General features: G+C 39.6%; 1 protein-coding gene across 2 annotated transcripts in view; it reads right to left on the bottom strand.

The window, feature by feature from the left end:
• CDH2 (cadherin 2) overlaps window positions 1-14,967 on the bottom strand; it is a 117,701-nt gene that overhangs the window by 92,075 nt on the left and 10,659 nt on the right. For both annotated transcript variants that reach the window (XM_065668172.1, XM_065668173.1), the window contains exon 2: window positions 13,863-13,974. In XM_065668172.1, the coding sequence (XP_065524244.1) occupies window positions 13,863-13,974 (112 nt within the window). The remainder of the gene's footprint in view (window positions 1-13,862; window positions 13,975-14,967) is intronic.

The following is a 14,967-nucleotide window of genomic DNA, read 5'->3' on the forward strand; positions in this document are numbered from 1 at the left end:
TGGAACTTGCAAAATCCATCTCGAAGGGCTTTGGACACCTGATGATTCAAGTCATGGAACCACTAAAAATTCTGCAGCCTGCAGCAAAAACATTTTACCAGCTAAATTTTAATTTTCGTATTCACTATATTGAAGAAAAATTATTTTAGAATGTTTTGTAGGTGCATCAATTCAAAAGATGAGAAATAGCACATTCATCTGCATGTGCAGAGCTCAGAAAGGCAGTAAAGACACTCTGTATAAATGAGTATTAACCCCCCAACCGTTTTATCATAACTAAGCAGGTACATTCTGAAACAACCCAAACCCACGTGCCTGTCCCTTACAGAGTAAGGGGCCCAACCACACTCTTGGCATCACTAGCACCTTTTGAAGACTTGTCTAATATTACCTTTTTGTTAATAAAACATTTTCCCTGTTGTTGCTGATAAAATCAGCAAAGTTAAAGTATTCGATACAAAATGAGTAACGGTATCAATACAGTTTGCATTTATCACACAAAGGTGACCTTTTCCCCCCTCTCTCACTTTATGGCACAGTACACTCAATTCAATTTATCCTGTGGCAGATCAGTGCTCGGCTAGCAAGAATTTTAAATCAAAGACAGCAAGATTCTTACTAAAACAGTAATACAAACAGAGAAGTCTAGCACCAAATAAAAACAGAGACCTCTAAGCAAACAAACCGTATTTTGACCTTCAATGACATTCTGACACTATATACAGCCTGGAAAATTCTCTGTATCATAAATACGTGTGGCTGACAGCATTATTAAAACAGCTGGGTAACAGCTTATCAAACCATTTACCTATTTCTACACCTTCTATAAAGCTATGTTTTACAAGAAATATTGCAATTAAAAAAAACATGACTAGGGAACTATATAAACCCTTACCAGACTCTGCTCATCTGCTAGGCTCACCTTCACAGTATTTTAATTGTTTAAGTGCCAGAGGAGTAAACACAGACCATCTCCTACAACAACAACCAGGAAACAAATTGACAATCAAGTATCCCAAAACCCTTTTAGATTTCTAACTAAAGCAGTTATCGATTTATTTTGTGGTATTTTCAAAAAGAAGTCGTCATGAAAAACACATCACATCCAGTTCACAGATAACTTAGGAGTTTGTGTTACAGGGTCTTCAGTGTGTGGAGGAAACTAAGAAAGGTTACTCAATCCCTGCATAATAGGAAAAAAAATCTTCAAACATTAATTTTCAGTTTGATTTATTCCAGAAAAACAGGAACCTTCCTATCCCCTGCAGTGATCCTTACCAGGGAAGTGGAGCACCGACTTCATTACAATGTATCGATCTATCAAACAAAGGGACCTGCATCCATCGACTGGCCCCAGCCCAGCCCTGCTCACCACACAGCTGCGCATCACTCAATGAGTCAACACAACACATTTTCCTCCCCAAGAGGACCCAGGCAGAGTTCTATGGTATGACAACAGAGATCACACAACCACTTTCCAGTAGTCTTCAAAACCCGCTTTTCTCAAGATCTTATTCATATACCTTACAAAAAGTTTAAGCACCACGTGAAGGTTAAGTCGCTTACATGAAAGAACATTCAGAGCTTACTTTTTCAGTCTATTATTGATGTCCTGCATGAAAAAAAGCATTTAAAAAATAAGAATCTGTAGGTACTTTTGTTTTTAAGAGGAACACACAACTCAATACTAGTATGACTCAGTTACTTGTCGTTTCATTTGAAATCAGCTGGAATACAAAACCTACAGACTCGGACATGGTGGCCAAATGAAGCCAGGCTTCATATACCTGGCACCATGTCCTGCCCAGCAAACTGGAGCAGCCACAGGAAGCTTTGTCTGGACCACAAAACAGATTTCTCTCTTGCAAAACTGGGTCCTAAAGCCAGGTGCACCTGTGGCTTTTGCAAGCTTTGCTTCCTTTAAACAACAAACCCACTGAAGGCTAAAAAAAATCTTTTATTTTAGTGACTACTCTGGCTTTTTGGAATTATTTTTTTTCAGCATCTGTACATTACAGAGCCTTTGCTTCAAAATCAGGAGGAGGAAACCGATCATCTGCAGTTATAACAACTGATAAGATCACCTTCTCTAAGGGGAAAATTATGTATTTTTGTAATACTGACACATATCATTCTTAAATATTTAATTTGCACACGAGCATCATGACAGAATTTTAATTGAGACTTGAGACATTCACAAGTGCAGACAGTGACATGCAGCGTAAGAATTAAAAGGGTTTTCTTTATTGTTTATTTGGGGTTTGTTTAAGTTCAAATGCAATACGGACTTCATTGTGGTTTTGGGACACATGCTGAATCAATTCCAGGTAGGCAAAAAACACCTCAGATACCTGGAACGCTAGACATCCTTCCTCCTCCAAGCTGTTAAAACTCCTGTCCTAATGCATCTCAGCTCTGCAATAAATGAACTCCAAGAGGTTAGAATCTCCACTTCATTGCTTCTCTCTTCTAGACTGTCTAGAAAGCACTATGGTATTGACCTTCTCCAGCTACCTTCATACAAATGCTCCGTATCTGCGTGTCCTGACCCAGTTTTCAGTAATTCCAGAAGTATTCCTGCTCTTACATAACAAGCACCTTTTCAACATAAACTCTTTCAGAAGAAACCAATCCAACCACGGCTCTTATGTGCATAACATATTGAGCGGCTATCTGTTAGTGGTTACTGGATGCAGATGCAGGATCTGGATCTGAACCTGTGACCCTCCAAGGGACCTGCACTCCCCCATTAGCCATCCCCTGAGAATCAAATTAATCAATTTTTTATAAAAGCACAAACATGCACTACAGCACTGTAAAGGGAAAACTGCTGTTATCTGAATGGAAATGCACATGGTGAACTGGAAAGCCAGAGGCTTTCACTGACGTATTATTTCTGTGGTGTAAAAAGCATACTAGCTGCTTTACAAAACACTCTTAACACAAGGTTTTTTAGCTTTTGAGTTTGGGTTTTTTTCCCTTGAAGAACTCAGACCACAGCCAGCACTGAAAGCTAAATCTATGCAAACAATAATGGATTTAATGAATGCACAGGGATAAGATTTTGATTTGGGCAAGTGTATTCCATAGATCTCTTAGCATAAAAGATGACTGATGAACAACACACACCACGGACAACTGATGGAAGAAGTATGGGGGTACAATAAAACCACACAGTCGACTCATTGATATAGTCACAGTTCCAACTATCAACAAACACTACACTTAGAGGGTAGTTAGGAAATTATCAGTGTGTCAATGACTGAGAGGAGTTTCATAGACTAGAAAATGAGTTTAAAAAGACCCTGAAAACCAAATTTCAAATGCACGATCTTTATTTATCTTTCCCGCAACAGTTCTTATGCACAAGTTTTGTTGTATGGTTCTCCTTCCTAGAAAAATTTACAAACTACTTAAGCCAGGTATTGAGTTCAATTCAACTTCATGAACCTTGCACAATATGTAGCAGAAAAGTCTACAACACAAACATCAATAACACTTTATGCATTCAGTTTCTGGCAAAAGGCTGGCAAGTTAAATGGCTATACCATACAGCAACAATTCTAATAGTGAACATAAACTTGATCCAAATCCAGGACAATCAACAGAAAAATTTCCACTGACTCAGCTACCCATCAAATCCTATATATACAACTAGTTGACAAAACCTGAAAGAAATGAATACAGGAAACACCTTGTACACACTCGGTATTATGTTACTAATGTTTAAAAGCCACTCGCTTGTGGAAGAAAAGGGGTACTTTTTCTTTTCCTCTTTTCATGTGCTTGAAGCAAAACCCTGACCTAATGTAACCACTGAGCCACCATTAATAAAAGCTCCATGCTGAAAAATAACTAAGAGCTTACCCTCCACCCACACATAATTTCGATACAGGTATGCTAACTGCAGAAACCATATTCTATTTACATAGATGTTTTGCTTGTATTTGATTGCCAGTTTACTTGTATTTGAATATCAATTTGCAAGCTAATTAGAGAACATTGCTGAGCCCATTACAGAAAAATAGTGCTCCACCATTAACTGCTGTGCCATCTCACTAATTCCTTTAAAGACTGGCTTCAAACACCATCTTCATCTCCATTCAAAACAATTAGTGTACATTTATTTCACATTTTAAACTGCAGAGAATCAAATTTTTAAACACTTTAACAGCTTGCACAGCTTTTTGATAGCTTTCATGTTACAAATTATGCTTTTAGGGATTCATAACTTTCCTATTTAAAAGAATGTTAAACTGGAACTCACAGAGGCTCTTAAATAATTCCTCTTCTCCATGACCTGAGAGGCATGTGCCATGAACTTTCAAAACCAACCAAAACCTACTTCTTAAAAGACAGCACAGCGCACAAGAGCAAGCTTGTTTCTGCAGGCGAGCACACAAGAACATAGCATGTGCCAAACACAGCAGATAGTAAAAGGGAACAGGAAAATATCAAAATGGGACACTTTTTGAAGCTCTACAGGAAGCTCACAGGAGACTAAGATGCACCTGAGCTGTGCTGTGCTACTCCTCTGCCTGCAGCATCAGTGCCCGCTGGCAGGCCAGGGTTGCAGTGGGGCTAGGGATGGCAGCCACGGCCAGTGCTGGGTGCCTTGGTTCTCCAGGATCATCTGCAGCTGGGCTGCCAGGTTAATGGGATTGCACACTGTCATCTGCAATCTGGAAGGAGCCACCAGCACAGTCCACTGCTACACTTGTATGGGGCTAGGATGCAGCAAGCAGCAAGGGATGGGCAGGGAGCTGATCCTCAGCTGGAATAAATTAAAACAGCAGGAAAAAAGCTCCCAGTTGCACTGCAGGGAGAAAAAGGAGGGGAAAAAAGCCAAACACACACAACACAAAACCACAACCCCAAACAAAACCAAAAGCCTAACAGGGAATCCAACACAGTGGAGTCTCATTCAGCTATGACCCCCTTTTCTCTTATCACCCCCAATGGATCCCTTTTTCTCATTAATTCATCTCCTTTTCCATAGCAGGTCCCAGTAAATCACCAAAGCAAGCTGACCCAGGGGAGAACTACCCTACCACAAATAGTTTTAAGACATATCAACTTGCTGATCTAACTCACTCATCCGGCAGCCACATCACTGTGATGTAATTATAACATCAGGCAAGAAAGCTGCATTTTTGGTATATCCTCTCCCAGCTTTCACATGCACTTAAACTGCACATCTATAATGAAGGTGAGAAACAATGAAAACAACATTACTGGTACCAATGCACTTGTAGAAAGAAGCAGCAGTGGGTTTTGAGACCACTCTATAGACACTGATGGACTGAGTGCTCAAACCCAGTACTGCCTCCAGAACAGTGGACAAGCCACAATGTGCAGCTCTAAATACTTCTCCAGGGAAGTTGATTTTCCTGCTATAAGGTCCATTTATCTTCAAAAGGCTCTTATGCATGTTCTGATCTTGGCTGAATACTCAAATAATTAAGTTCCTTGGCATCAGTGTAAACTGAAAAAAAAAAAAATGGGGGGATGTGGGCATCATGTTGTCATTCTGATGCCAAAAAGGCCTTGCAGTTTCTCCTAGAAAAGCTTCTCAGCACTATCTGCTCACTTAATTCACTCTGGTGAGCTCCACTGAGTCCTTGGCGCTTCCTTTAGGACAGATATCAGATGCCCATGACTAGCTCAAACTGGATGTCATGAGGAAATCTGGAAGTACTCCAAGATATCTTCCTTCCTACCTTAAGTTGCTTCTGCCCTTAAGCCCTCAAACAATGACAAGTTTCTCCGTTCTTTCTAGAGTTATTGAAAACCTGTGCTCTCCTTTTCTTCCTTGAACTACACCAAGCAGTCTCTACTAATTCTTCCACTTATTCCAGCATCCTTCATAACCTGGACTCTTCTGATTCTCCCCTTTCCCCTGCCTCAGCCCCATTCTCCACTACAGGTTTCACCCCACTTATCCCCTAACATTACTCTCCTTACCCTCTGGATGACAAATCATTCAGCTGGAGTATATGAAGAAGAGTAGAAAACTATGTGTGTTATGTTAAATTGGAAAGATTTAAAGGGTACCAAAGGCCAGTTACTCCTTCTGCAGCTTAGAAGAGAATAGCAGCTCTAGTAATTTCCTTTCCATCCAAAACTGTTCCCTTGTACCTTCCTTCTGCCCTTCCTATATTCTCATTTCAGCAGGGCTGACTCTGATGCCTAAGACATGCCCTAAAAATTTGGAAGTGAATGCTTCCAAAAGTTATAATTTCCAAATTAAAAAATGCCCCCATGTTGAGTGTCACAATTTCAACCCAAAGCAATCAATCTGCCTCACTGCATTCAACCAAAATCAGAGCAGTTCAAAATGCACTTGAATTTGTTGATTGACATCTAATTTTTCAACACAGCAGTATCTGATTCAATGTAGTCATTAAGTGTTTAACTACCACTGGAATGTATCCCTATGTACTACTGCAATGTCTGTAATACAGGGCATTTCCTATATCAGTTCAATAGGATGCTCTAGTGAACTTGTCTTCCAGATTGTTAGAAGAATGACAAGTCAACAAAAGATGTACAGTAGTCTTACATGAGAATTCAAATGCATAATCATGCATACCATGTGTCTCATGTTAGGCTAATGCAGACGGCCTTACCTGAGTTTTTGATCCATGGATTTCATACACTAATCCACTCACATAAAGAAATTTTATTTTGTTTTGTTTTTAATGCAGCTGCTGCAAGCAACAGCAACTTTTTTTCTATCACTTGATAAGCCTCTCCCACCTAAGGGCACCTTTGCTGGGTAGGCTTTCTGCACAGCTTTGCAACCACCATTCCTCCGAGCCTCCCCTACAGCACAGATCAGCCTTGGAGAAGGTTCCAACTATTAGCGATTCCAGGCGAGATAATGGCCCCTTGGGAATCAGGGCCAGATGGCAGAGTTTAAAACTAAGCTGAGGCTACACTAAATGGTGATACCAACAGCATAAAGCTAGACCCCGATTCAGAGGTGGAAACAAACATCTTTGCTATCCCCTGCTGAGCCATGCCCAGAGCTTATAGGGGCAGCTGACAACTCAGTTCTCATAATTCATACTTCTGCACACAGAAAGGACACTACATTTCAAATCCTCATAAGAAACCAGCTGAATATAGGAAAATGGAATAAGTACTAATTAATTCAGTGCCTTCCAAGTAAATGCACCATAAACAGAAATTACTACCAGAGCTGGACTAATTAACTAAGATAGTAATTTACACATCCCAGAACACTGCAACCGTTCAGGATTTCTATAATTGCTCTGCAAGTTTATTTTTTTCTTTATCAAGATGTAGTTATAAGAATCTACACTGGAAATACAGGCAATGTTCCTTTTGCAGGGAACAGGGGTGAGTCAGGTTTCTTCTCAGGAAAAAGTGGACAGAATAGTGCATTTAGGAATTATTTTGTTTTTACTACAAAATGTATTTCCACCTCTAATACAAATATTCCATAAAAGGAAAACATTTTGTTTAGTACATTTTTATAGGCTTCTTTTAGAATGTCTTCTTATCTGGAACTCAAGAGAAATTCTTTGATACTACATATACAAACTGATCCAAAGACAGTCATTCCATAACAGCTTAAGGGTCCACCGAGGGACAACGGAGTTAACATTTCTGAAATGTTTATCCTTTGCATACATCCAAAACACCACTGAATTTCACTACTTGTATTTATCCTCTTTTTTTTTAATACATATGTAATATATGTTTATATATATGTAACTTCTACATACAAGCTTGCAATGAGAAAATACCAACATTAATCAGCAGCTTAATACTAAAGAGTAAAAGCAGGTATCATATATGAATTAAATGTAGAACTTTACAGAATTTAAAGGGAGAAAAAAAGGGGTCACCGTTCAAGCAGATATTTCACCACTGTTCAGCAAGGTGAACATGTTATGTATACTCTAGGATATATTCTATGTTTAACTAAGGAGTGGGGAAAAGGAAACCACAACTCAACAAAAGCAATCACTTGCTTCTGCAAAAGAAAGCTCTGATTTTCAGGGGACAAGTATCCGAGAATACATTAAGAGCTTAGTATGTGAATAGACCACAGGCATCATAAAACAGCCACTGTGCTAGTGTAGTTAAAGCAAACAGAAGCAGCTCTTCCAATCCAGGAGAGTAAGCTCAGTACTGACACAGGAGAATTTAAGATGCTGTGGGGTATGGGAAGAGGACAAAAGTAAAGCTGAAAAGAAGAGGAAAAGGACTAGAAAAGCAAGAGACTGAGAACTGGAATGCAAATGTAACAAAATAAAACAACAAGGCTCAACAGCACCAAGTAAGAGCATTAAAATTTACTCTGCTTCACATGGTAGAGGGCAAAACTAGACTTACTAAATGTTAAGCAGGACTGGGAATATACTTGTATTTTTCCCCAACATAAGCTTCTGCAGAAAAAAAAAAAAACCCAAATAGTAATTCTCACTCCCACTAAGGCTTAAAAGAATAACCAGAATGGTTGTGGTTTGTTTTAGTTTGTTTTGTTTTGTTTTGGGGGGGGGGGGGGGTAGGGCTAAGGGTACAGGAAGAGAATTTCAGTAAACAATATATTTGGGAAGAACTGAAACATTTTTTTCCCAGCTTGCCAGCAGCTCATAGAGAGACCCGATCCATCTGAGATTCTTTGGCTGTCTTCCTGGAAGGAACTTGTCAACTTGTCTTTTTGCTTAAGGCAAGGAGACTTCAAACAAAGTGGTTACCATTTTTATTTTAATTTTTTTCATGGGGAGAGTCCTTTTTTTTTTTTTTTGGGGGGGGGGGAGAGGGTGGAGACAGGGAAGACTAATCTTCCTCTTAAAAAAAATGATTCTGCTAAAAATACTTTCTCTGGCTCTACTGTTAACATGAACCAGAATATCAAAGCTACCATACTAAGAATACAGTTGCATACGAGTTGCTTATAGAAAGGAACAAGCCCTTAGCCTTAAAAGATATGCTGCTGGCTTCAGTTTTAAGAATGGTGGTATTTTTAAAAGAATTTTATTCTTAGCTGATGATGGGCATTTCTATGCAGGATGATAAAACACCACTAGCACTTCACTAAGAAGTGAACTGGCTTCACCCAGGGCAGTTGGTGCCCATGTAACTTTGACTACATCATAAAGAAACATTAGTTAAACACCAGGCAATGCCTGAGCACCACATTCACAGCAATGCATTTCTGGGTTGTTTCAGACCAACTGGTATTTTCAATAGTAAACTACAAAATAAGTCAGTAGGAATGCCAAAATCAAGCTTTGTCACTCAGTCAGAAAGGATCAAAACAAGTATTTTCTAAGCATTTCACTGCTAGAAGAGAGAAGGCAGCAGGGACACCTCGGCTCTGTTTAAGCACACAAGATCTTTTAGCAAAAATCTAAAGGAGTAGGAGTGAGAGTTTACACCAGATAAATTAGCTAACCACGTTCATTTTATGGTTTCATGAGCACTTGGTACCAGGCTCAAAGAGGAGGGAAGGCGTAAGTGTGCCTCTTTTGGCAACAGTATGAGCTCAACCTGGCTTAAATGGCTCATGAAACTGTGCTGTTACTCATCCATAATCACCACTTATCTCAGTAATCAACACCAAATTTTTTTTTTCCTTTATCATTGTGCAACTCAAAGTGCTTAGAAATATTTTATGGCTACACAACGCTCTAAGGATACATCTGAATCATGTCTAGACAACGAATTTGCTTAGCAGAAAACTAAAATCATGCATTTTGTAACAGGAGGGACATTGTTAAAATAAAGTCTTTGAAAGATATGAAACTACTAAAATAAATTACCAGAGTAAGAATCCCTAATACTGCAAATAACCATTCAAGTAATCTTCCTAGGTGAATGATTTTAGCAGAAATGCATTATTTGTATTTTAAAATTTGTAGGATGTAAAACAAAGATTAGATAAGCAGGCATATCAAACTGCCACAAGTACTTTTTCTTGGATAAACTACAGAACTGCAATAAAACCTGCACAAGCAAAGGCATTTAACATACTGAAGTCCTTCTTTAACTTAACCTCTTCTTCTCTGACTACTACATACAGTAATACAACACTAATAAATGTGGGGGGGGTTCCCTTTTCCAATTTATTCTGAATACATTGTTCCACTGATTTTTCACATATTGTGACATCTGAACACATGGATAACAACTGAAGATGGGGCCTCTCATGCCCTCATGTACAGAAGGAGAAACTAATAAATGTTGACATACTATCCTAGCAATATAAATTAACAAAGCCATTATCAGTTAAAAACTTGGGTTTTTTTTAATAAGATAGGAAGAAATCTAACCCTCCCTCAAAAATAACCTGATCTCCTTCTACAACAAAGTGACCTGCTTAGTGAATGAGGGAAACACTGTGGATGTTGTATGTCTAGACTTTTGTGAAGACTTTGACACCACTTCCCACAGCACTCTCCTGAAGAAACTGGCTGCTCATCGCTTGGACAGGCATACTGTTTGCTTGGTAAAAAACTGGCTAGATGGCCAGGCGCAAAGAGTGGCAGTGAACAAAATTCAATCCTGCTGGCAACCAGCCACAAGTAGTGTTACCCACTACTTGTCAGGATTGGGGTCAGTCCTGTTTAGTTTTTTTATCAATGATCTGGATGAGGGGATCAAACACATCCTTGAGAAGGTTGTAGTCAACACCAAGTTGTGCAGGAGTGTTGATCTGCTTGAGGGTAGGAAGGCTCTACAAAATGATCTGGACAGGGTGGATAGATGGGCTGAAGCCAACTGTATGACGTTCAACAAGGCTCAGTGCAGAGTCTTGCACTTGTGTCACAGCAACCCCATGAAACACTACAGGCTTGGGGAAGAATGGCTGGAAAAGATGGACTTGGCAAAGGACTTGGGGGTGTTGGTCAACAGCTGGCAGAAGATTAGATGGAAGTATGTCAACAACATCCTGACCTAAATCAGAACTAGTGTGGGTCAGCAGGGCCAGGGCAGTGATAGTCCCCCTGTACTCAGCGTTGTTGAGGCCGCACCTCAAACACTATGTTCTGTTGGGGGCCCCTTACTACAAAAAAGACACTGAAGTGCTGGAGCAGGTCCAGAGAAGGGCAACAAAGATGGGCAAGGGTCTAGAGCATAAGTCTGATGAGGAGTGGCTGAGGGAACTGTGATTGCTTAGCCTGGAGAAAAGGATGCTCAGGGAAGACTTTATTGCTCTCTGCAGCTATCTGAAAGGAGGTTGTAGCAAGGTGATGTCAGTCTCTTATTGCCAAGGACCAAGTGACAGGAGAAGAAACAGCTCCAAGTTGCACCAGGGAAGGTTTAGACTGGATATTATGAAAAATTTCTTCACCAAAAGGGTTGTCAAGCTCTTGAACAGGCTGCCCAAGGCAGTGGTTAAGTATTTAAAAGATGTGTAGATGTGGCACCTACAGACATGGTTTAGTGGTGGACTTGACAGTGCTAGGTTAATAGCTGGACTTGATGTTATCAAAGGCCTTTTCCAACCTCAATGATTCTATGATTCTACACAGTAAGAGAGGTGAGACAACTAAGATCAGAATCAGGCCTATGGTTATGCTTAAGAAACAAGTATCACTCAACTACACTTAACTTGCAGAGTCATCTGAATCCAGTTAAATAACCAGAAAACAGGCTTTTGACAACAATAGTATTTCAAAACGACAGTGTAATTAAATTTAAGTCAAAGCTATGCAATGATGGGCTGTATGTTTTATGTGTAACCAGCAAATTATATGCTTTTAAGCATGTCAAAATTTTCAAAAGAATTAACCACTGCAGTAATTCAGCTGAGGAAACAGTGGTAAGAAAAATCTCCCCCAGGTCATTTTTCAACCAGCTGATATATGCCTCATACAGTTTTTCCAATTCCTACTTCCCTAAAATGCTACGCGCTTTAATACCATTCAAGGACAAAACAATAGTCATGCTTCACTCACTTCTGAGAAGCAAGGGAAGAGACTGTGTGAATGCAATGACTAATGAGAAAGGAAGTTAGTCTCCCATCGTACATTCCTAGTTCAGACTTAGTTAAGGCTGGTTGGTCATTATCATCAGATTTGCTTGAACAATGCCAACAAAGAATTAGTGGGCAGTCCACTATGCTCCCCAGGGGGTGGACAAAAAAAGGGGGGAAACTGCAGAAAGGGTCTTGAATCCATGAAGAGTGAACAGAACTTTCACAGGACAGGGTAGATCTCAAAACCTGTGTGATCTCCATTGTAAGATAAACTGATGGTATGATAATTAACCAGTAACAAATATTTGGTGGTTTCAAGGTAACACCTTTGGAAAGCTCTTGCCCTCTGTGCTCTACATCCCCACTTCCACCACTTTCTCTAGGTTTGCACATCACCTACCACAGGAGTTCTCAGTGCTGATGGCTATTACAGGAGTCTATAGGAGAGTCATCTATTAACTCCCATCTGGTGAAAAAGCAAGAAAATTCTCTTTCCTTTTTATTATTTTCTCAATTGGCAGAACATTTACTTTAATACATGAATTTCTAAGCTGTACTTTAATAAAAGGGAAGTCTGTGGTGGTAGAATATACTTCCTTGAAAAAGAACAGAAAAAGCTTTAATAACTCCAGTTTAAACACGCTAAAGCTAATCAATTCATCCTGCATTCACATTTCCATTATACTTCTAAAAAAGCACAAAATAGGTCTGTAAAATATAATTAAGGAGAAACTGCTACATACAGCATGTAAAATCAAGACTACAGCTTTTACTTTATTTGTTTTGCAGACTCATTAGATTTTTTCCTTTAAATGTCTTGATCTGTGTAACCATATTTATATGTGAAAGAAACAACAAATTAAATTAAATTAGTACTTATTTAAGATGTATTTGAAACCATCTAAAACTAATGTTCTTAGTTCCACAATTTCCAAATTAGATTAAAAAAAAAGTACTATGGTAGCAGCTCAGAAAACAGCCAAATTAATGCAATTTTTTTTGTGAAATGTTCTATTTCTACAAACTTGTGTACTGAAACTTAACCGGTTGGGAAACCCAGGAAAGATTCAGAGCATGTGCTGTGAAAAAGAAATAGAGACACAAAAAGAGCAACAGACTGAATTCCCATCCTGGACAACCTGCAGGCATATGATCTGACTGCAGTGCATCCCTCATGACGGCAAGGTTTGCACTTGCCAAACACACCGTGAGCTTGGGAGCGGCTCATCCTCATCCTGGGCACCGTGCCATTCAGATGCAGGTAAGTGCCAGGGTGAGAGAGCAGTGCGCTGCCCTGCCTCTCCTGGCACGGTTCCTTGCAGAGGCCAGCGTTGAGGTCATCAACCAAGGGCTCACAGGCATCCACTCTCTAATGTTGCTGCCTGTCCTGTGTCTTACTTACCACAGGTGTTTCTCCTCAGGTTGCCAGGAAAAAGTAGTAAGGAAGCTATCTCTGCATTAATATGAGCGCCAGTACTAGGTGTAAGCGCAGCACTTATATGGGAGACTTAAAGCAGAACAGAGATTTTCTTTACATCCTCATCATTCATACATGGGCTCTAAGTTTAGACTGATGACATACGATTGTCAGCGGGAAGAAGAAACAGCAGTGTGAATGCTGGGCTGAGAGTTAGTGGACAATCATGGGAAGGTTCGTATTACTCAGTATTTACAGATTACAGTCAACAGAGGTGCACGTGCTACCACTAATGCCAACAGATTTTCCAAGTCCTATGACAGCAATCAAAAAATAATCACAGAGCAGCTGATGTTCTTTCCTGCAAGAGTGTGTGCCCTATTTGAAGCTGAAAATGTGCTCCAGAGCGATTTAGGGTTACAACTAGAGAAAACTAAAGAAAAATAAAAAAAAAAACAATATCAAAGCTTGTTTTTCTAATCATACCATTCAGAAGAGGCTGTCCTCCATGTACACTTCTTGACACCACTGCACTGTGAACATCTTCAGGAAATCCAGTCTTGCATGACATATCTTCACAGGTTGCTTTTATCGGTGCCTGAAATGCAAGATGAAATTTATGTAATACTCACAACCCTCATTCACCAGAGAAACATTCCAGTTGGCATATACTCCATTTTGCTCCTGCCTTGTACAAGCAGCATCTTTGTTTCTGAATGACTGCAATTAGGACCACGGGGGCAAAGGGTTAATCTTTCTGATAACTGGAATGGAAGGAACAAATCCCACTTGTCTAGTAAGATCTAAATAATACACAATCTTAATTCTTCTGACAACTGAACATTTCCACAAAACCAGCCATCGTGGCTGAAGGGGAATCATAAGGGGAACAAAAACATTCTTTTCTCTGGAAATAAATGTTGCACAAAAACCGACCGCCAACTTTTTCAGTCAGATTACTTGAGAGGAACAACTTCAACCACTGATTTAAAACACTTTATTTAGAGTTTTTTCTATGTGAGCCTGCACCAGCACAAGTAAACTAAGATAAAATGCTACACTTGCAGTAACAGAACTTTTATTTGCACTAGCATTCAAACAGATACCATATAAAGCCAAATGTTTCCAATGCAATCTCCTTCTATTTCAAAGGGACATTAAGTTAAAAGGAGACCAGCTCATTATTAAATTTGCACAATGGAAGAACAGAGCCACTGAAACTTTGTTCTCTCACTAGTTAAGAAAGTTTCCCCTCGAATCACTTTTTCAAAGAGTTTCATAAATGCCTTTCTATTGAGAAATACACTACAGAATTTTGAAACTTGTTTGTTCTGTAATGCTCCATGTTCAGAAGATAATTCTGATAGAGAAGCTCTTTTCTAGGACAGTTTGTCACCTAGCTGGAAAAAAAAAAATATTAAAGAAATCATCCAATTTTCTGTGGCGAAGGACTAAGATTTCTTTGCAGTAAGTTGCTTTTGTCTCATTTTAGCGCCACACAAGACAACAGCCCACCTTACATGTGGCTAACTGACCATACATGGCAGAACTCCTTTCATGATGCACAAGGCGGAGAGGCCAGCTCCCACGC

The sequence above is a fragment of the Lathamus discolor genome, chromosome 2, assembly GCF_037157495.1.
Source record: "Lathamus discolor isolate bLatDis1 chromosome 2, bLatDis1.hap1, whole genome shotgun sequence".
NCBI lineage: Eukaryota > Metazoa > Chordata > Aves > Psittaciformes > Psittacidae > Lathamus > Lathamus discolor.